The sequence below is a fragment of the Astatotilapia calliptera genome, chromosome 7 (assembly GCF_964374335.1).
Source record: "Astatotilapia calliptera chromosome 7, fAstCal68.1, whole genome shotgun sequence".
In the NCBI taxonomy this organism is placed as follows: domain Eukaryota; kingdom Metazoa; phylum Chordata; class Actinopteri; order Cichliformes; family Cichlidae; genus Astatotilapia; species Astatotilapia calliptera.
The window spans coordinates 45,413,968-45,435,515 of NC_137428.1; the positions used below are offsets into that span (position 1 = coordinate 45,413,968).

The window sequence follows — 21,548 nt, forward strand, 5'->3', positions numbered from 1 at the left end:
CAACAAACCTTGGTTAAATTAAATATCCTCAAGGCCAGTGGTTGCAATTACAGAGACAATGGCTAAGTCAAAACCAGCAAAAATGTGGAGGAAATTTAAAGCTGGCAGAAAGATTGGCTGTTTTTTTTTTGTTAAGTCCACAGCTGGCAGGTGATGAAGCCAGCTGATATGGATGGAATTGCGAGGCTTTAAAGAGGAACATTTTTTCAGAAATGACACTTTGCGACTGAAATTGATTTAGACTTGGATAAGTACATGGACACGTAGGACAGTAGACACACAGGACAGTGTAAGGGCTGAGGCAAGAGAAACACCTCTTCTTCAAACAAGACACAAACCTGTTTTTTATCTGTTGATGTGTATGTGTAAGAACACCTTCACAAAGTCTACCCTTCTCATACATTTGATCACAACTCCAAGCAGAACATCAATATCACTGAGCACATATGAATCGGTGAAAACTCTACCGACTTTCCTAAAACTACAGCAGATGGAGATGTCACGATCACTACAGAGATTACACCCTGCAGCTCAAAAAACAGGCCCCAGGCTGATTATTTTCAGAGCAAACAAACAGGACTTTAGGTGTTTGTTGAAGTGGAATAGGACGTTGGGTGATAGAGCAGAAAGGGTCTGGGAGGCATCCCTGTGCTAAATTATTTTGAAAGATCAAAGCAATGAAATTGGACAGTCGAAAAGACTGTTTTGACAAGCTTCGTTTGAAGCACCGCTGCTGTTATCCTTGGCTGTTTCTTGGCACAGAGACAGAGAGTTTGCCACAGAGTCAAACAGGTTCTGCAAGAGGGTGACGTTTCCCTTAAAGTCTGATAGAGACTTAAATTAAATATTTTTATTCAGTAACTGCCAGTTAGAAGAAGTGCAATTTCAACAACTGACAGTCAAAAAAAAAGAGGAACCTCAGAGGAACTCTGCAAAGAGCACCTCACTATTTCCACAATCAAACGTCAGTATTAATAAAAGTGTTATTAATCAATGACCTTAGTAATTCTAAGTTCAAACCAACATTTTCACATTTTTCTTACATTCATCTTTTAGAAGATTTATGGTGTTGGCAAGATGTTCTACATCTTTCAAGCCATTTTGTGAACATGTCTTCCAGTCGTGTAACAGGCACCACGGGGCACATACATGAGATACTGTACACCTTTTGCTCTGTACTTAACCAGCAGTTATTGTCCCCAAAACAACGGTCCTGCGATAGGGTTTCGGCGTTGTGGAGCTCCCAAAAGCCTGGGGCACTGCTCAGGAGAGTCAAGAGAGGGGTGAAAGGTGATCCACATAGGCTTCAATGTCACTTTCATATTCTCGCTGTTGCTCCTGGGTCCAGTGTGAAGAGATACACTAATACCTGAATTATAAAGCATGGACTGGGTTACAGCCAGCAGAGGCTTTCGGTATGACAGTGTGTTCAGTGCCAATCCAGGGGAAAATGATTAAAAAAAGGTTAAAGGCACTTTTGCTAATATAAAAAAATGTAACGGTTGTTGTGGGGGTATAACACTGTGTTAGCAAACTTGCACTCATGAAATTCAGGAGGTCTGTGTCACTGCTGGCCTCTCAGCTGGCACTATCCCTCAAATAACCTTTGACCTCTTGATCGCGTGTGCGATTGCACACTCCAGACAGCAGGGAGGTTTGGCTGTCGTTGGGGTGTGTGTGAATGCAGTTTTTCGAGAAATAGAAAGCAAATGCAACGTATGGGCCCAGAATGTCTGTGTACACGTGCGTGTATGTTTGCAGCAGGGTATTGTTGCACTTATGTTGGGACACACATTACTGTACCCCACCTGGAGTCAGTATGCACGATACTCTGCAACCTGATCTCAACAGCTGTAACAACCATGATGTGTGTGTGTGTGTGTGTGTGTGTGTGTGTGTGTGTGTGTGTGTGTGTGTGTGTGTGTGTGTTTAAAATGCACAGGTGGCTGGTACCAATATGCAGTCTGAAAGTGTGTGTTGTAGAGAAAAACATCTGCACACATAAACAGGTCCAACAGAAGACAGGGAGAATAATATGTGACGATTGTAGTGAAATGTGACCACGTCTTCTAAAAATGTGAGGCATATGTGTATTTGTCAATAACCAAATACTTAAACCACACAAGTATGGCATATTTGAGTTTTATTAATCTGAACAACCACTGCATATTTGTAGAGCTTGTGGTTATGTAGTACTCAGAATTCTTGAGCTTCCCCCATGTGCTTTGAATCAGTGTTAAACAAAAAAAAAAAAAACATTGTTATTGTTTAATTATATATGGATAACCAAATAAAACAAACAGCAATACATTTTTCAATCAACTTCAAAATCAATTACACTGAGTTAGGAAGATGTCAATAAGCACTTATTCTAAACTTACCATCTTGCAGTTGTGCCATACATGCTATAAAAGTTTAATTTTAGTTTAACAGCTGTTGCTAATTGTTATATTTTTGCAGAATTTCAATGGATAGTAAGATCAATTTGAATCTCAACTCAATGCTTTTCTAATTATTAACTTGTCTAAACACATTGAAGAAGAATAACTTTGCCTCAGCAAACTTCCCAAACCATTTTAGTCACTTTTGTCACTTGAAACAATTACTAAAGTTGTTAATGATACTCTAATTCCTTCTCTGTGTATGGAGTATCTCTGCCCCCTGTTCTTCTTATATTTCTTTATATATTACTATACTAGTAATACTTTAATACTTTACTGTGTCTTTCAGCACAGTCTCAAGAGCATGGAGGAGATTCCAGGAGACAGATAGTTACTGTAGTGGAGCTGGAAAGGGCTATAGAAGGTCCTTAACCCATCAGTAGGATTGATGTTTTGTGCAAGGAGGAATAGGATGAGCAGAGCCCAACAAAATGACCTCCCGCTGGCCACTGGTGTGACTGAAGATACTTCATGAGGGTGGTCTGAGGGCCCGACGTCCTCTAGTGGGCTCTGTGCTCACTGTGGAGCCCGAGTGGCTTTTGCAACAGAATGCCAGAATTGGCAGGTCAACTACTCTTGCCCTGTGCTTCGCTAATGAAAGCAGGCTAGCCCTGAGCACATGTGATAGATGTTAAAGCGTCTTTACAGCGCCCTTAAAATCGTTCACCATGACTGGTGATGGGTAAGTGATAGTCTGGGTCGTCTTCAGCCGAGGACCCAGGCTATCACTGGGCCTTTTTCATGTAGAGGCACACAGACCTCTACAGGCTGGAAAACAGCCATTAGGTATTGGGATGAAATCCTTGGACCCATTGTAAGACCCTACATTGGAGCAGTGCGTCCTGGGTGCCTCCAGGTGTACAACAGTGATTGATGTGCGCAAGTATGCAGGCAGTTCCTGGAGGATGAAGGAAGTGACACCACTGATTGGCCCCCCGAGCTCCCCTGACCTAAATTCAACAGAACACCTCTGGGACATTAAGTTTTGATCCATCCAACACCACCAGGTTGCACTTCAGACCATCCTGGAGCGCAGTGATGCCATGGTCCAGATGTGAGAGGTAATCCTAAGGACAACATCTGGTGTCTCATTAGGAGCATCCCCTGATGTTGTCAGGCATGCATACAAGCACTTGGGGGTCCATAAAAACTACTGAGTACCATTTGAGTAGCTGGAATAAAATCACTTTGATTTTCAGTGTATCTATGAATTCAGCCCTCTGTAGGTTGATCATTTTCATTTAAAACAATGTCAAATAATTTTTGTTCCTAACACATTCCAAAATCCATATGATACAGACATCAAGCATGGGTTTTCCCCTATTAAGAACCTATTAAGTGTTGCTTTCATTTTTTTGAGCAGTATATCGGACAACTATTCGATTTCTACAGATACAAGGATGACACTCAGTTGTATGCAGCTGTAAAAGCAGATCACCATTGTCAGGATATTAAACACGTGGCTCGCATTCCTGCTGTAAAAAGTACATTTGCAATAATTACTTGGCAACAGAAAAATTGCCAACTGGACCAATTTGACCAGCTCTGATTAACTGGGTGAGTGAAGATTCACACGTGAGTCATGTCTGGTGTCACTTCAAAATTGAACTAAGTCAGCAGGCTGTGCACTGCTGGAGAACTCATTTAACCAAAAAAATTTAAGTTGCCCGAGAGTTAGCTGACAACTCCACACAGAGGAAAACGACAGTGTGGTAAGTGACAATGAGGTAATGTATTGTTTTTACACTATTCTAACTCACTATATATAGTACAAAATTACATTTCATGAACGCATTTCAGAGGCCATGCCACGCTCAGTTCATGACAATTTTTGATCCTTTGATGCGAAAGTCACTCTTATAATGAAGAAAGGGGAAAGATGGCTTGATTGTTGTCTTTATTTATCTAATATGCCAAACAAATCACCTCCTGTCCTGACTAAACTAAAAATTCTCACACAACACAGGCAGGAGGATATCATTTTCTCTGCTCAGCCAAGATAATGAAAACAAATCTTATTGTTTCATGGAAATGCTGAAAGTGTTTGTAAGCTACTCTTCCTCTACTATTCTCCATTAGCTGTCCCTGAGCTAAATGTTGCTCCTCATCCCCCTTTAATTCTTCTGTCCACTAACTGCCTTCCTCTTTTTTTTCTGTTTCCTTTAGTTCCCTCCACACACACAGATTCAGTTCATTCTAAATAATCTGCTGGTGTGTGTGTGTGTGTGTGTGTGTATGGTTGTGTGTGTTTTCTCCAACAAAGGAACAATGCAGCTTCCAGTCTCTCAGCCCTAGTAAATCACCTTAACTGTCTGAAACCTGGCCGGATGAATAATTATCCTGTCTCCTCTCCCTCCAGTCAAAGACTAAAATATAATCTCAGAAAACACGGCGAGGGATGATTTTTCACCTCTGTGAGACAGAGCAACTTCTTCTCCAGCATGAATCAACATATTTCTCTCCTCTTCTTCTTGGGGATTTGCACAATTCAAAATAAGGAGCAGGATGATGGACTGCTGAGTTTGAAGACTGGGAGCCAAAAGATACTTTTTCTTCTCACTGAGAATGTCTTTGATTCCACCAATGGCACATTCTTCAGATGAGCTTTCCAGAGTTGACCTTCAAATATACGTTTTGGTCAGACTGACACAGTAGCTTCAATTACAGTAAAAAAAGGGAGATTAAAAGGGAAGCAGAGGGATCGACTTCTTAATACATTCTTGAATTCACACATACAGAAGGAGGAGGTTTTGCAATTGCTGTACGAGACCAATTTCTATAGTATTTCAGTAACAGATGGGTCGTTTTTCCCCATGCGTGACTGATATTAGGTATTGTTCCATACAGCTCTTGTCCTAGGTGTTTCATAAAAGCTTTGGATATTGGAGATACTTAACACCATATAAACTTGGGCTTTTCATGCTTGGTTTGCATTTTGTGCATGAAACATCATGTCAAACACTAACTAGACTAATCCTTTACCCTTTGACTTTTATTTGTTAAGTACTACTACAGTTTTATTGGTAGCTTATTATTCACTGCCAAAACTCCTATTCATTCAAATGGTCCACCCCCATGTTCAGAGGCTCTGGTCTCATCAGTGAGGTCTACCCCACAGTTTGTAAAGCAATGCTTTAACTAGAATCCCTGCCCACATGTCACTTTGTACTAGGGCTGCCACAAACGATTATTTTGACAGTCGACTAGTCACCGATTATTTCTGCGATTAGTCGACTAATCAGATCATCATCCATTGGACGTAAAACATACAGCTTACTGCACCAGCATGCATCTATATAACTATCATTAGCTTACAGCTTGAAGTGTTTAAGGTATGTGCTAACTAAAAATAAAGACAAGATGATAGTTTATTAAATTTTAATGACATTTGCAGATTGTTTCGGTGGAGTTTAATAAACTCCTTGCTATCTAAAATATAACAGGACACCAGAGTAGATTCTCGAGCATCTCACACTTCTGATAATCAGTTGTCAGCTGTGTAAAAACTATAACTTTATTTCCCAGCCAAACCGATTTACTCAGGAACAAATAAAATACTAAAAAAGCCAAATAATATCATTTTTAAGTTATCTAAGTGACTTATATTACATGTTTAACCTGAGTAGCGAAAGACAGCGGTGGGTTTGAAAACAATTTTCCTGGAGTCCGGTGTTCTCACGGGCTCTATTGAGCCTTGAACCCCGGCTAGCTAACGAGCTAGTGGGTAACAGACGTCTCCGAAAATGCTGGAGCACTTTTGAAAATATGTGTTGTCTTGATGAACTGAGCAGATATTTGAGGTTTACACAGCTACATTCTTGCCTGAAAATATGTTAAACTTTATTTTGTGACCCAAAAAGAATAATAAGAGTAATATTAAAACTAACTAGCTGCTGCCATTGTTGGAAACTGCGCTGGTCCGCGCTATGAATTCTGGGACACAGCTTCTTCTTCGGGGTTTAACGGCAGCTGGCATCCTTGTACATGCAGTGCTGCCATCTTCTGTTTCAGTCCGTTATTACACTCTTAAATACTACTACTTATTCCTGCGTCTTTTGGGATCTTACAAACCTTCAAACGACGCGTCGACTATTAAATTAGTCGACTAATCACGATTTTAATAGTCAACGTAATCGTGATTAGTCGACTAATCGTGGAAGCCCTACTTTGTACTTGACAGTTGGTCGCTAGGGGACATTTCAGGCTCCAGTTGCACAGGTAATCCTCTTCCATTTACACCACCGTGTCATATGCTAGTCAGCAGGAATCACTAACCTCAAAGTTTAGATTCATTAAATGTGATTATCCCCCACTAGCCAACAGTTACGCCCCCTGTAACTGCTACAGTATCTCAGTGATTTTCACTGACGTTACCTGGTCTTTGATAACCACAGTATGATAGTCTCTTCCTTTGTGAATGTCCCTAGCACCCTAGCACACTATACTAGTGTCCCATCTTGGCTGTGAGGAGATTTCACAAGTAAAGTTCCCTTGAGGAGAATAGTTACAAAATAGACATTTTTCACAGATAATGTAACTTTTTTTCAGATGGTGTAACCACTAGAATCAAAACTGAGACACATATCTCAAAACCAAGAGAAATAAACTGAAACCATCAGAAAGTCTGGGTGCCTTTGCAGAAAATATGTATTTGTTAACCTTTGTCTAAATGCACTCATCATTTTATATAGCCCCCAAAGAAAATAGGGCAAGAAGTATAATGTGGGTGCATATAGATGTGAACAACTCCAAACACCCTGTCCTAATACTAGCTGACGGCGCTGTAAGTCAATGAGGAATGACAAAAGTTAATTTTAGGGTGTAAATGAGCACCACATTGCTTTTTGCTTTTTCAGCCTTGATATTAGTCACTCAAGACATTATTTTAGAGCATTAACGTCTTTCTGAGATCACATCGATCTTGAAGCTGACAGCCGAGTGGAACGATTGGTCGTATTTACTGAAGCAGCTGCCATTTCTACATGTGCTCTTAATTACAGGCATAAATACGCATGAAGGAGAGGCTGATTTATTGTCGAGATTTTTTCAGGGAGATTCGAGGAGCGCTAATCATCTACTTACATTATTTTATTAGCATTAGCATTACCCTTTCCCACTGATTACTTCAGTCAGAGAGGCAGGCTTAAAAACAGCTTCACTGAAAATGTCAAAATATCAAGCACTTTATGCTGAGAAGGCCAACATCGGCTTTGAAGCAGGGATATGCACACAAGATTTAAAGTGACAAGTTATTCAGCCAAATATCTTTTTTTTCCCTGAAATTCCTCCTCCCAGCAGTCTGGAATAATCAAATCCATCCACCGGTGCAGACACTTGGCAGAATCTTCACAGTGAAGACTTCACTGTGAACCGAAATTTCCAAAAACGGCTCCTGCGCCCTTCTTGCTACCATGTAAAGCTCAGAACATTCTTAGCTACAAGTGCCTCTCTCTGCTTCTCATCTTTTTTCAGATTTCAGAGGTGAACTTCCATCTTACAGGCAGCAGGACTTACACACATATGTGGAAAAGAAACAGCAGCTGGAGAGCTGCAGCCCAACAGCAGCCGTTGAGGAGAAGCCTGATAACCGAGTCACAAGCGTTGAGGAGCAGCCTGATAACCTTAGGTTGTAAACAACACCAGCCTGTGCTCCCGCAGCAAGACAGCTTATCAGCTGAGGGTCAACATAAGGTCTGCACACGCAGGCCTCCTCAACTCAGTGTGGTCTTGAATGAGCTAAGATCACTTGCACTATAGTGCTGGCAGACACACTGTGCTTCTACACACAGAGATTTCAGATCAGCCTCAGCTGAAGAGGACCAAACAAACGCAACTAAATCTGAAATGGCTTTTATTGCTCAGCTGCATGGCCTTTCATATTTGCGTCTTTTCTCCAAGTGACAGAAAAGCAAATATAGAACTCCAGCTGCTTTCGTGATAAAAAGACAAAATATAATCAAGAAATCCCATGAAAACACACACAAAACCTCGTCAAAAAAACCCTGAAAACAGGCGCTTTACTTTATGGATGCAGATCTTTGTGAAGTCACCATAAAATATTTCATAGCTTGTCGTGACAGCTTGCAGGTGGCAGCCATTTGTGCAGTTGAGACACAAGACTGCATGACAAAGCAAACAAAAGAAATATTAGCATTGCGTCTGTCCTCAGAGAGCAGCCCTTGAACACAACAATGCAGCATTGTGCTACTTTTCTCACTTGTAAAAGTCCTGGAAGTTGGCATCAAACTTTGCAGAGTTGCTCAACCCTCCTTTTCACCGCCTTGCACAAATAAAGATCTTCAGGGATCAGGTTTGGAAAGCCAGAAATTGTTAATGGAGGATCCGAGTAAGACTGTGCCATGATGACGGCTTGGTTCCATGTTTAACTTTGAAAATTAAGATGTAGGTGTATGATGCAGCCTAGCAAACACAATGCTTGTCTGACTCGCATGCAAACTGGTAATCAGATTGTTCCCTAAGCAATAAAACCATTTACGGAGTCAAATTTGCAGGCATAATGAAGAATAATTCTATATTCACAAACTAAATATAGCAAATTGTTGTTTTGGGAAATAACTTTTTTTTTTTTTTTTTTTTTTAAGAGTCCTTAAACTAAAACGATCAAAACAATCTTGGAAGGCTCCAGCTGTGTACAGAGCGTGGCTTTTAACTGTAAAACACAGTATTCATTTCCAAGAAAAGCTACTCAGCCCTCAGGTGTGAGCTTACCCACTTCCCGCTAAATGATTCAAACCATGATCCCTGATGAGGAAGGTGAGATCAAAGCCTGCAAAGACAATATCTGCGGTGTCCCAGGGATTGGCAAGATACCTTTTCTGTTTGTGGTGCATTGTTCAGGGGCACAGCAGGGGGATAAAAGCCATACAAGTGTGCAGACAGTGAGATGGAGGGGAGGGTTTGTTCTCCGACCTCCTCCATTACTTGAGTACACATTCTGGCATAATCCCTTGCTTGCATTGTGTGCGGATTACTGGTTGAATGGAATGGAGAAGGATCAGTCCTAATGTGTGGTGAGACCTTCCTGTTGAATGACATGGTGTCACTTCTGTTAATGTTTTATTTGTAATTGGGAAATGTTTAAAATACAGTTCCCCTCTGTTTCATTTGGGCTGAGTGAAAAATCACAAAACCAATATCTGCAAAGCTTGAGAGCCACAATTTATATCCAGTGACAATATGCATCTTTTTTCTTTTCTTTTTTTTGCAGGACTGAAGTCCACACAGGGCAAAGGAGATGACTCCACGGGTCGTGATTTCACTTTGGTTTGACTCTTTTGAGCTATCATGCATTTAGAGGTAGAAAAGCCTCAGTTTTTACAATGGGCCTTTATGGTATCAAGGAGCTCATCAACCAGACTCGAATCAGAAAGAAAGAAAATCTACACACACTGCCTTTTTCCAATATCTTCAGAAATAAGGAGATGAGGTAAAATTGTATTTTTGTCCTTCCAGTTTAATGTGGCTGCAGGCCTGCCACGATCATTTGCTGCTCCAGTGAACTTTGCGATTATGAGCTTTTCAAAGGGGGAGACAGACCTTATGACAAAGCCCGAAGGACCCAGAGTCAAGGAAGTAAGAGTGATCTGGGGTCGAGGTGAGGCCACTGCTCAGGACAGGCTTTTGGTCCTTTATTTCGAGCACGAGGGAAGCGGGGGGGTGCTCCTGACAGACACATACCTTATTTCATTTCAGAGCAGGATATCACTATGTGGTGACATAGACGAGTAGTAGGCATGCAGCTGATTAGGAAATAGCTTGGAGGCCTTGATTCACAAGCTCCACGGAGCAAAACGCCTCCATATTTGACATTAAACAAGTGTATCATAAATGGCTTCTGGCACTGCTGGCAAGTGTCTCCATGCTGGTAAAGGAAGCATTTAAAAAAAATCAGATTGGAGATGAAAGACTCAGTGGCATGGCATATGAGGAAAGTATCTAATTTGCATCACCGTGTCAAAACAGAAATATGACATGAGTGTGACAGTGATCACCAATGATTGGTTGGAAAAACAAAGAATTTGTTCAGAATTATATCAGTGAACCGCAGAAAAAGATGTTTTCAAAAATAACCATTAAAAAAAAAAAATACTGGTTTCGCAGTTGGGTTTATTTAAACATCAACATCTGAAAATGGTCATCAAATTGTTTTAAAAAGCGCACAAAAGAAAGAAAAACACTCCACAGATTCTTTCTCGTCACTGAAAACAGTGTCACATGCAAACTGGTCATTGCAAATTCATGCCGTGCCTCCAAACAAAATTAGAAATGTTTAAAGTCTTAAATTAAAGTGCAGACTGTAAAATTTCCAAAGATACCATATATGTCTTCCTGAAAGTTAAAATGATGCATAAGGCATGTAGAATATTTCCATTTGATAGCATGTTTACAGAAAACGTATAAATGTGTGCTTAAAAAGAAAAAACTTGTAAACGTCTCCAAGTGTAATCATCCTTGAGATTAAAGGAAGAGTTAAAGTTCACACTGCTGTTCAAGAAGAAATAACATGAATTTAACAACTCTAAAATAAAATAGAGAAAATAAAATAAGTTAAGGGGTTAAATTGCTTGTTTCATCCCCGTTGTAGTTAGCAATAAAAATCCTAACAGCTGTGGCCTAATTTTACCACTGTTTGGCTGATGTTTGGCTGGTGGTAATTTCCTACCTTGCTTATTGAAAGACAGCTTGCAGGCATCAACCGTTTGCATATTTACTACACCCGTCTTTATCTAGGGAACAAAGATAAGGTATCCATACAAAAGACTATGCAAAAACAATTTACGCACTCTTCCATCAAAACAAGAAACTGAACTCCTGGTTTAATAATTAACAATTTGGATTCAAACTAAACATTAACACTGACTGAATGTGGAATCATGTGGAAAATTGCCTGGAAATGCCTGCAGACGTGAACAGGCTCACAATGACCCACCACCGCTGCAAGCGTTGGAAAAAGAAAAAAAAAAAAAAGGCAAACTTTTGCACAACAGTTTTATCTTTAACAAGCAAAAAAACTGAAAGAAAATAAAAAAAGATTCTGTAAGGTGACCGTTAGTCACGTATTGGTCAAAAATTAATGATTCACAGTAGCAGCACAACTTGTCGTGATTGGCACAACTCCAAGGTGAGGTTAATTTGAGGGTAAAACTTTGGAAACCAAGACATCGGATACATGTTTTTTTTCCTGAGTGGGTGCTGACCAAGCCTCTCCTTTTGAAGAGGGGACCTGTCCCAACATGGCTGTCAGGTGATGCAATGCCCTTCTGAGAATGGAGGAATACAGAGCTGCCAGCTCTTACCGCCTCACAGCAAGTCAGAATGTTTTGCTCTAGGGCATGAAGAATTTCCCAAGATGTCATGGTACACAAAAAGTACTTTACATGGGTTGAACATTATTATGGATTCACCCTTATAGCCAAATGAACATCTTGACTATCAGCAAATTGCTTGATTATTTTCTCTATTTTTCTTTTTGCCCATAGATCAGAGTTTCACACAGACTTTGAAATCAATAAAATATATGATTTTCTCATTTTTGAGCAGCTGGAATCACTCAAAGGATAGTTGATGATTTCGTTTCTGTCCCTACAATTATCACTGAATCATATATGTGCATATCCTATTTTCTGTTCATTTTTACGCTGCTGTGTTCAGTTGATCCGTTAACAAACCTAACCTATTTCGCCAGCTCTGCTTTTTATTTACCTGGTGTCCAGACACGCACAAAAGCTCTGCGTTAACATATGTAAAGAGATAGATGCAACTTACTGGAACACAGCTCTGATCTTATCGTTCTCACAATCACTCATGCAATGTCTTCTTTATCAAAACACTGGCCTACGAGCAGTAAAAAGAGAGCGACAGGACAGGACAAGAACTTGCTATTTTCATTCTTTTGTCGATTCTTGTACACAGACGGAGACGCACCCGCTTGCTGTGAGCAGCGGCGGGTTCTGCACCCAACTGAGCAATGGCACGAACAGGCCCGGACATGTGAACACAATCTGTGGCATGAGTGGTAACGCAGAATGTGTAAAGGATGGAGGTGCATGTGCCACAAACCAAAAGTAACATAAACATACAGACTCATCAGATACCACAAAAATGTAAGATCATTTCCTTTTATCATATCATCCATCAATTCTTTTTATTCAGAATCACTGGGTGTGAGTATCCAAGCCTGTTGTTCTGTCAAAGGGGAACAATTCACACCTAAGTCCACACTTATGCCAATTTAGAATTGCCAGTTAGCCTACTGTGCATGTCTTTGGATTGTGGGAGGAAAATGGAGCGCTGTGAGAAAACCCATGCACATTTGTCTGTACTCTGTAATTCTGTTACCGCCACTTCTCTCTACTCTGTATATGCGGGCACCTGTTACATGTCTGTCTATCCTGGAAGTGAAATGGAAAATTCTTTAAGAGCTAAATCCACCATAGCTTGTGAAGAAAACAGTCACTGATAATGCATTTTCTGGCTGCCATTAGTGGTAAATGTTTAGGTATTGTTCAAGTGTCATGGTGTATTAGGTCAACCCTATGGCCAAATGTTTAGGGCACATACCACTGGAGTAAAATCTCATCACAGCCAGATGGAGTCGATCCAGCCAACAGGCCTTTACTGCATGTCACTCCCCTACGTGCTCTCCCCACATTTCCTGTTCATCACCACTGTCCTCTGTGAATAAAAGTAAAAATTCCTCCCAACACACATGCAAAAAACAAAACAAAACAACAACAACTAAGTGACTTCATTAAATGATGACTATAATGTCCTTTGCTTTAATAAAGCCTGCTGTTTCCACATCTGTTTCATGCATATGTTTAAATGAACAAAAACCAGCTTAGTGATGTCATAAGCAGGTTTGGGCATGTGGGGCTGAAAATCATGACATTCACTGCAGAACCCAGTGAATCAGCAGCACCACTGAGAGATTTGCAGCAATAAGTCCATCTATTGTCTGACAGCTGTGGATCTAATCACCTGAAACTCTCATTAGGTCAGTGGAAAAGTACAAAAAAAAAATCTATGAAACATCTGGGACACGTAAAGTGAAGATTGATTTCTCAGTAATTGCTGTCACATTAGATACATTACATTTCTTATGTGTCTTGGTATTTTCTTGACATAATGCATTTTACAGTTTCATACACATTTGTTCCCCCCCCCCAATACTTAAACCTCTCTGTGTTTTTACAAGCTGTGAATAAATAAAGGTTACCCACTTACTTTGTTGGGGACACAATTCAGCTACATCCAGTTTGTTTTGTAGTTTTCAGGCACATTTTTTCAAAAAAGACAAGTCTAATGAAATTACCTGTGTAGGTCATGTGAGTTATTAGTGTTTTTTTATAGTTACACTTTTATAGTTATACTATGTTAACCTTTATTTGTAAAATAAAGTAACAACCTCATAAGTGTAGGTGCAAAAAGTAGAAGAAATAGAGTTTTTAATGATTAAAAACTGAGGCAATAAGGAACAAAACACTTTCCAGCAGTGTTTGTGTTCCATATTTTAATGAGGTAGCTGTTACAGTACGTACTCAGTGTTGTATACAAAAATTTTATCTGCAAATATAATGAAATTATATCTCATCTAGCAACTAAATACCTGTGAATTCCTGAAACCACATAAAATGACGTTTACTATTTTATAATCAGACACATAACAAAATATCACTGGGTGAGTATCTGTAGCAGCTTGTTTGCCAGTTGTTTTTTTTCTTCAAGCCACCACTTAAAACCTGTTCATTTAAACAAGAAGCTTAATTAAAATGATCGTCGGTCAAAACTGTCTCCCTCCTGGAATTATATTACTCGCACTATAATCAATCAGGCCCAAAATTCAATTTAAAAGCAATCAGCCTTTGGTGGGTTTTCTCAGATCAATGGTAATCCGATGATAATTTTGACCCCGAATGTGGCTGTTCTTTATTTCTAGTCTCAAGTGTTTCTGCTCCCTCAGTAGACTTAAGGAAAGGCTCAAAAATCCCTGCCACGGGCCTGCACACTACATTACCCCAGAAAATGGCTTCGCGTGTCTTTTTCAAAAGCAATACTGTCAGGACACAGCACATTCTGGGGGCCGGATCAATAGTTTAAAGAGTGCTTTTGATATTCGTGAATTTCTCTCAGAGGTGGAGGACAAGTGAAATATAAAATCTGACTAATCAAATTCAATCGCTGAGCTGAGATTACATTTTAGCATATGTGTTTAGAAGATAATTAGTTAAAAGAATGAGACTGGATGATTAAGCACTCAAAAACCTGTTTGGATTTAGCATGCACACAAATTCTAATCGTATTTATTTCAATTTTGAAGAAATTCATGGATTCATTAGCAGTTACCTGTTGATAATTAGGAGTTTTTAATTGCTCTATACAACCTCAATAGATCTAATTTATTATAAACTAATATTAAAGTAAATAGAAGTTGCTCCTGGTTGCTCAGTTGTTTCATGATTAACATTATCTATTATTTTTTCAGTTTTATGGCTTTCATGCAACTGAGAGGAGCGTGCAGACAGAAATAAGCCTGCAGAAATAATTAAAAAGCAGATTTTTTCTGTCACAAAGACAGCTGAAAAGAGGGCCACTCATCATTACAACATTTATCATATCTTGCTGCCTGAAATGGAGTTAAGAGGCACGTCTGAGCTGACAACCAGCACTTAAAAACTTCAAACATGCTCTTACACTGAGCTTTCAACCTCATCCAGATCCCTATTGGGAGTCTTCCATCAGAAACACACAGTTTGGTGGAGCAACTGACAAAAATAACCTCTTGTGTGCCTAAGTATGAATCCTCCAAATGTCTGCAGCTCATGAATTTATGGCTGTGCTTAACTCTCACAAACCTCCTGATAACAGAGTCTACCTGCCATATGCCACTGAATATAGGTCATAAATCTATTAAGGGGAGCCATGACTCTACGCCATACTTAAAGCACGAGCATCAGGTGTACAGTTGTTCGATAGCCTTTTGTTGTTACAGCTTGTTTCTTAACCTGGCAGCCGAGGACACGAGGACTGTCAGCAATAAAAGAGAAATTCAAAAGTAAAAGCTCTTTTGGCAGCAGCAATTCGGCACTTGAACTGCTGCATTTGTGCAACTCTAGTTTCAAACTTTGAGATACTTTGAAACCCCAGATTTTTTTTTGCAGACGAATGAAACAAAGTCAACAGTGGCTGCATGTCTGTGTCAGGATACCAAATAAGGAGCAGTGAGCAAAAACAGTTGCAAAAGAAAGAACGAGGCGCAGTTTTTAAAATCAACTTTTAAATCAAAATGTGTGCACTGCAGTGAATGACAAAGAGACAACAGAAGGAGTCCTCTGATAATTACACAGCACGGAGATGCTCCTGTACCTCCAGCAAAAACTGATGTCACCCTGTAATCAACTGAGTCAAGAGGAAAGAATGTCTAATAATGGAATAGTGCACTCTCACTCAGTGATCAAAACAGCAGTTTTTATGGAGCCTGTCAAGGAGAGGAAACAGACAATTGCTGTTTGTGGTTTCAGGAGAGAAAAGGGTATGCTCGGTGTTTGCCATCTGATAAATGCGTCTCCTTTTCAAGAAGTTTGGAGCCGAAGTAGATTGAGGTGGGAGCTGTTTGATTTGCAACAGGAAGATTTTTGTTTTGATCCCGCGCACAGTAGCTCAACAAACTTTGTGAGCTTACAGCAGATAAATGGTTCAGGATCCAAATGTATTCACTGTTAAGCAGCGGGGAAAAAAAAAAAAAAAATCACATCTGTTCAGCAGTGATGCACAGAGCAACAAGGTCTGGTCTGTGGTTTGTTTTGAGTTCTCCATTTTTAAACTCCCCCCTCCCGCCCCGCTCTCTCCCAATGGGAGTCCTGTTTTTACAATGACACAAACTTTAAAAGCGCATCTTCTAATTTTTAAACACCAATGCACTTTTGCAAATTTGCGCTCATCATGATGAAACTGTTTTGCCGTGGATGCATTTTGCACTTTCCCACAGGTGCCGGTAACAGGTGGGGGTCAGGGCAAGCAGGGCAGAGACACTGCCAGTGTGGCTGGCCGCCACAGCGGGTTTAGAGGATCATCTTCCACCCAGCTGCTGATGCCCTGTTATCCCCCAGCCATTCATCACAGCTCACTGAGAGTCAGATATGCACTGCCCTCAAATCCCCCCCGCCCCCCCCACCATCCCTTGCTCCCAGCATTCCTCACTTTCCCCTGTGGATCTCTGCTGCTGATAGCTGTCAGGACTGCACTGATGTACACAAACACCCACCCACCACGTATGTGCATGTATTCGTAAAGCTGCTTTCAATCTCCTTTCAACCACGTGTCACTCTTCATGTCTGTCTGTAAGGTCCCATCAAAAAAAAAAAAAAGAAAAGAAAAAAAAAATCACCACATTCAGAACTAAAAGATCAGACCGCAGATTGGCAAGATACAGCTTTGCAGATTTTGATCACTTGTAGCACATTGGAGGAATGTTTTATGAATTACATTTCTGCTCATTTCGCATCTGCTGATGCAGTGGAACAGTGAACATTTAATGAACATTTAGTCGAGGTAATGTGTCCAGAAAAGAACGAATCCATCAGAAAAAAAGACCTGCAGAAGAAAACTGATACACAGCAAGAAAAGTTTGTATACGTGTCAGCAGGATGAGGTTGAATTTGCATGCATTAGGACATGTACTCACACCTTTTAGAGCAATAAATATATAATACTACACACACTTTGTGCAATTACTAATGATCTCATCATCTGCCTCATTGGTGAGCTCCTCATCCCATGGATAGACACCAAACTCTGCAGTCTTAGAATTCAACTAGTGATGGTATTCTTGTTCTTCTCTGCAGCCTTGCTGCACGATGTGTACCAGCACATGACACAGTTCTCCATCAGTTGTATGTTTTGGTTCAAATGGCAGTCCAATGGATCTTTAGACCAAAAGAACAACTGTTGGCACCTGCAGTTTACAAACCTAGAGCTGGAGATACTCTGACCACAGAACAAAAGACTCTCTAAATGACTAGGGATGCACTGATCCGGATCAGTTATCCTTCTTTGATGAGCTGAATCGGATATTGGTGATAACAAGCTACGGCCGATACATTCAGTTGTCTCCTGTTTCCTTCTCACGGAGCAGGAGATGGAAGGCTAGCAACTTAGCACTGACTGAATCTTTTTAAATGAGAGCAAGGTGATTGTTCAAAACTAAATTGCAATTCTTAAAGTCTGTGTGAGGGAAATGGAATGGAATAAGTATGTAGACTATTCAAAACACAGTTCTGCAAACATGCCATTTCTAAAGGTTCATTAAATAGGATTGTTAAGCCATAAGCATGCAAGCAATGGCAAAAGCTGAATGTAAACAAATCTTTGCTCATGAGGATTACACTATATTGCAGACTTGTTGTTTACTGGAACGGGTTATGCATTTCAAGCTAATTTAAACTGTCTGTTTATTGATTTTTATTTTGTACAAGAAGGACACTTAGAAAGATAGAGAAAATGTCTAAAACACAGCAGCCTAGTATGCAAAAGTCACTCACTGGAGTACACAGTCTATAACAAAAAGGATCAATTGTGCAAACCTCATCAATCAGAAATGCTTTTTAACCCCAGATATGGTGCATGGTTGTGGTTTGCAGTCAAGCGGCAATAAACGTTGCTACTATGAAGGCTAATCCAACGATTTTAAAGCCAATTCGTGACACAAAAACAGCCTCTGTAGTAACACACACGCCCAGTGTTTTGACAGCAGTTTTCCTCTGGAGTGTGTTGGCTGTTTCCACTTGACTCTCTCATTACTCCTGTGTGTGCTTGCCCTTTGACAACCTATTCACTGCATAATATATCGAGGTAATCCAGTGCCTGACTGGTGATATACAGTACTGACTGATGCCGAGGTTAAGTAAAGATGAAGTCACGGAGGGGCAAGCTCTAGTACACATATTGACAGGCCCTTTGTCAGGGTGGTCAGCAGTTAACTTCATGTCGTTATTGATCAGGTGATTCAGCCGATTGATTGGGCCATTGCTGATAGATCAGAGGACAGAGGCGAAGCAGAAAAGATGACCAGCTTCAACAATTTTGCAACAGCAATGGAGGAGGGGGGACTTCTCTAGCATATTAGCTACAGCTGACTTTCAGATTTAATTCAGAGATCCTTCCACATCAGATTAAAGTAAAGAAATTTTAAGAAACCAAAAAAATCCATTAGCCACAACATTAAAACACTAAGCAGTTAGTTAAGTAACTACTGCTACTCATCTCGTTACAATGCAGTCTTATGCTGGAACCTGGGCTCCCATTATGGGGATGTTATTCTGACTTGCACCCACCTGAAAATTGCTGCTGAGCAAAGCATCTCCTAACTTGACAACTGCACTCTCTGACAGTAGCAGCCTCTCTGAGCAGGAAATTTGCTTAACCACCAAAACCTTCTCAGTATTGACTTGAAGAACAGAGCAAAGGGCCCACAACATCAGGCAGATGTTTTTAAATGTTGATCCAATCAACATACAATGAAAATTTAATTTTATTTAATACTTCGGTCCTTTTCAGTGACTGAAACTATAAACTCTCTCACGGAAAGATCCACACTGATCTTTTGCTGTTCAACATTTTCTGTTTCTTTCTTATTTTTGCTTATTTTAGAAAATGATATTTCATTAGCATATGAAAAGCATATCATGAGTTGGACAGATTGGGCAAGAACATTTGGTGATTTTGGCATAAAAACAATCTACATGGCTGTTCTTTCGCTCCAAATGTGGAATGAGTCTTTTGAGATGACAACAAGCTGTACAGTCTTTATCTAATATGTACGTTAACAACTTCAAATTAAAGTTGAAGGTCAGGACTTTTTGGCTCCTTGTCATTCTATAATTTCATGTTCAGTGTGCTGGATTACTGAGCCACAACAATGCGAGAATTGCCCCTGACCAACAGACTGCACTGTACACCCCTAAAAACAGGTGCCAGAGGTCAAAGTTATGTTTCAATGTCTTGCTCAAGGGAACTTAGACGAGCACAAAGTAGATACAATGCCTGTGTGAACCTGAGACCACCCAGTAACTTACAGTCTCTACGTCCAACAAACTAAATGGGATTTAGTCTAACAGGTAAAGTCTATAATTCCAAAAGATTAAAATCAGACATCTTTGTAAAACTTCACTGGAACACTTCTAAAACTTCCTTCAGGAAAACTCACTCTAGTCATAAAAAGTGCCATAAAAATACATGTGAATGCAGCGATAGTCATTGCAGACTTGTACTGGAACATAACTGCAAGAACTATTATATCTTAGGAAGACCAAATATTTGAAACAATACATGGACATTGCTTTGTTTTTTTAAATGGAGAAACGCTATGAAGTTATAAAAAGCAAGACAAACATTATTTCCAAATATTTTTTTCTATTTAAATGGGATTGTTCTTTTTTCCCCTCTAAGTCTACAACAGGGGTGGGGAACTCCAGACCTCAAGGGCTGGTGTCCTGCAGGTTTTAGATTTCACCCTGGGCCAACACACCTGAATCAAATGATTAGTTCATTACAAGGCCACTTGAGAACTTCATGACATGTTGAGGAGGTAATTTAGCCCTTTAAATAAGCTGTGTCGGATCAAGGACGCATCTAAAACCTGCAGGACACTGGCCTTGAGACCTGGCGTTCCCCTACCTCTGGTCTACAATAACTTTTACTGAACTGTAAGCCCCTCCCATTCCCAGATCTTACCCCATTGTAGCAGGAAATGTTGTCTAAACCAGTGAAGTGGTATGGCTCTATGGTGTTGCACGTTCCCATGTAGGTCTTGAACATGGCGTTGATATTTTTCAGGGCAATCACACAAACAGCTGAATTAGGTGTTGGGTCTTTAGAGTTTGGCTTTCCTTCGGCAAAGGCAGCAAACAGCACATCATCGTCCTCTTCCAACTTCATGAGCTTCTGGAATTCCGGGTCAATTCCTGCTTTAGTGACATAGGCTGCCTGCAAGATATTAAACACTTTCACATCTGTCCCAGAGCGCCGCCGTCGCTTGTTGGTGCTGATGCATTGAAGGGGCATTTCCACGTAGCGACGAATCACAGAGTCTGTGGAGCACATGCGGACTATGCGGGAGTGGTAGGCCTGAGAGTTCTTGCTCACCTGCTGCACGGTGAGGAAGTAGGTGAATGGTCCACTCTGGAAGGAGTAAACGTAGCGCAGGTAGTAATTTCCACGTAGAGATGGAATTAGGTCCATGTATGATCTGTTTGAGAAGAAAGTAAAACCATTTTGGCTTGTCTTCATTTTCCGCAGAGAAAGGGTATGGGGATGTTTTGCACTGCTTGAGATGTTTCTTCTGCCGGGAATTTCTGAGTTCCCAACAAAAAATTTGATGACATTGCTCTCCACATTCAGCACTTGGGAGCCCAAAGGGCTGACTACAACATCTGAGTCATCGGGTTGCCCGGTTTCTAGTTTCTTATTGTCGGCAAAGCAGTAGACTTCTTCATCTACACTTTTTCTCACGCCATCATCCACGACGTGACGGCGGCAAACACCGTTATCTGCTGAGCCACAGCTGTACAACCCCTTGTCGTAAACGTTCTCTGCTACTAAGGCAATGTTGTGGTTGTCTACTCTTCCACTGCTGCTTGCTCCGTTCAGCTTCTGGCCACAGGTCTCGTTGGCACGCAGCGGACCTGTGTGGTACTCCGACAGCTTTCTCAAGTTTGGGGCCAGGGCATATATTCGGTTTACAGCACCAACATAGATGACTCCATCCAGTATCACCATGTTCTGGATTGGGAATTCTGCAGTAAACGATGGGAGCTCATAGGTGACCGAGAGGTTGAGTTTGGTATCCTCTGATGATTTATCGCACTGGCCCTGCACGCTGGAGCGAACAGCCCACAGCAACATGATGGCATGAAGCAAACAGAGATTCATCCTGTTCCAGAAATAAGAGACACGGGAAATGAATTATTAAAACATCGCTGCTATAACAACAAGCACTAAAGCATTCATCACATGCCTCTCTGAATAGGTGGCCTTAATTGTGTAGAGTGTGAACTTTTGGGAAAAAGCTCCAGTTTGTGCTGATTTGGA

At 40.6% G+C, this 21,548-nt stretch overlaps 1 protein-coding gene across 1 annotated transcript in view; it reads right to left on the reverse strand.

Moving 5' to 3' along the window:
- The window catches only part of met (MET proto-oncogene, receptor tyrosine kinase), a 70,072-nt gene that overhangs the window by 46,839 nt on the left and 1,685 nt on the right, over positions 1-21,548 (reverse strand). The window contains exon 2 of the mRNA XM_026174709.2: positions 20,193-21,390. Within this exon, the coding sequence (XP_026030494.1) occupies positions 20,193-21,389 (1,197 nt within the window). The 5' untranslated portion in view covers position 21,390. The remainder of the gene's footprint in view (positions 1-20,192; positions 21,391-21,548) is intronic.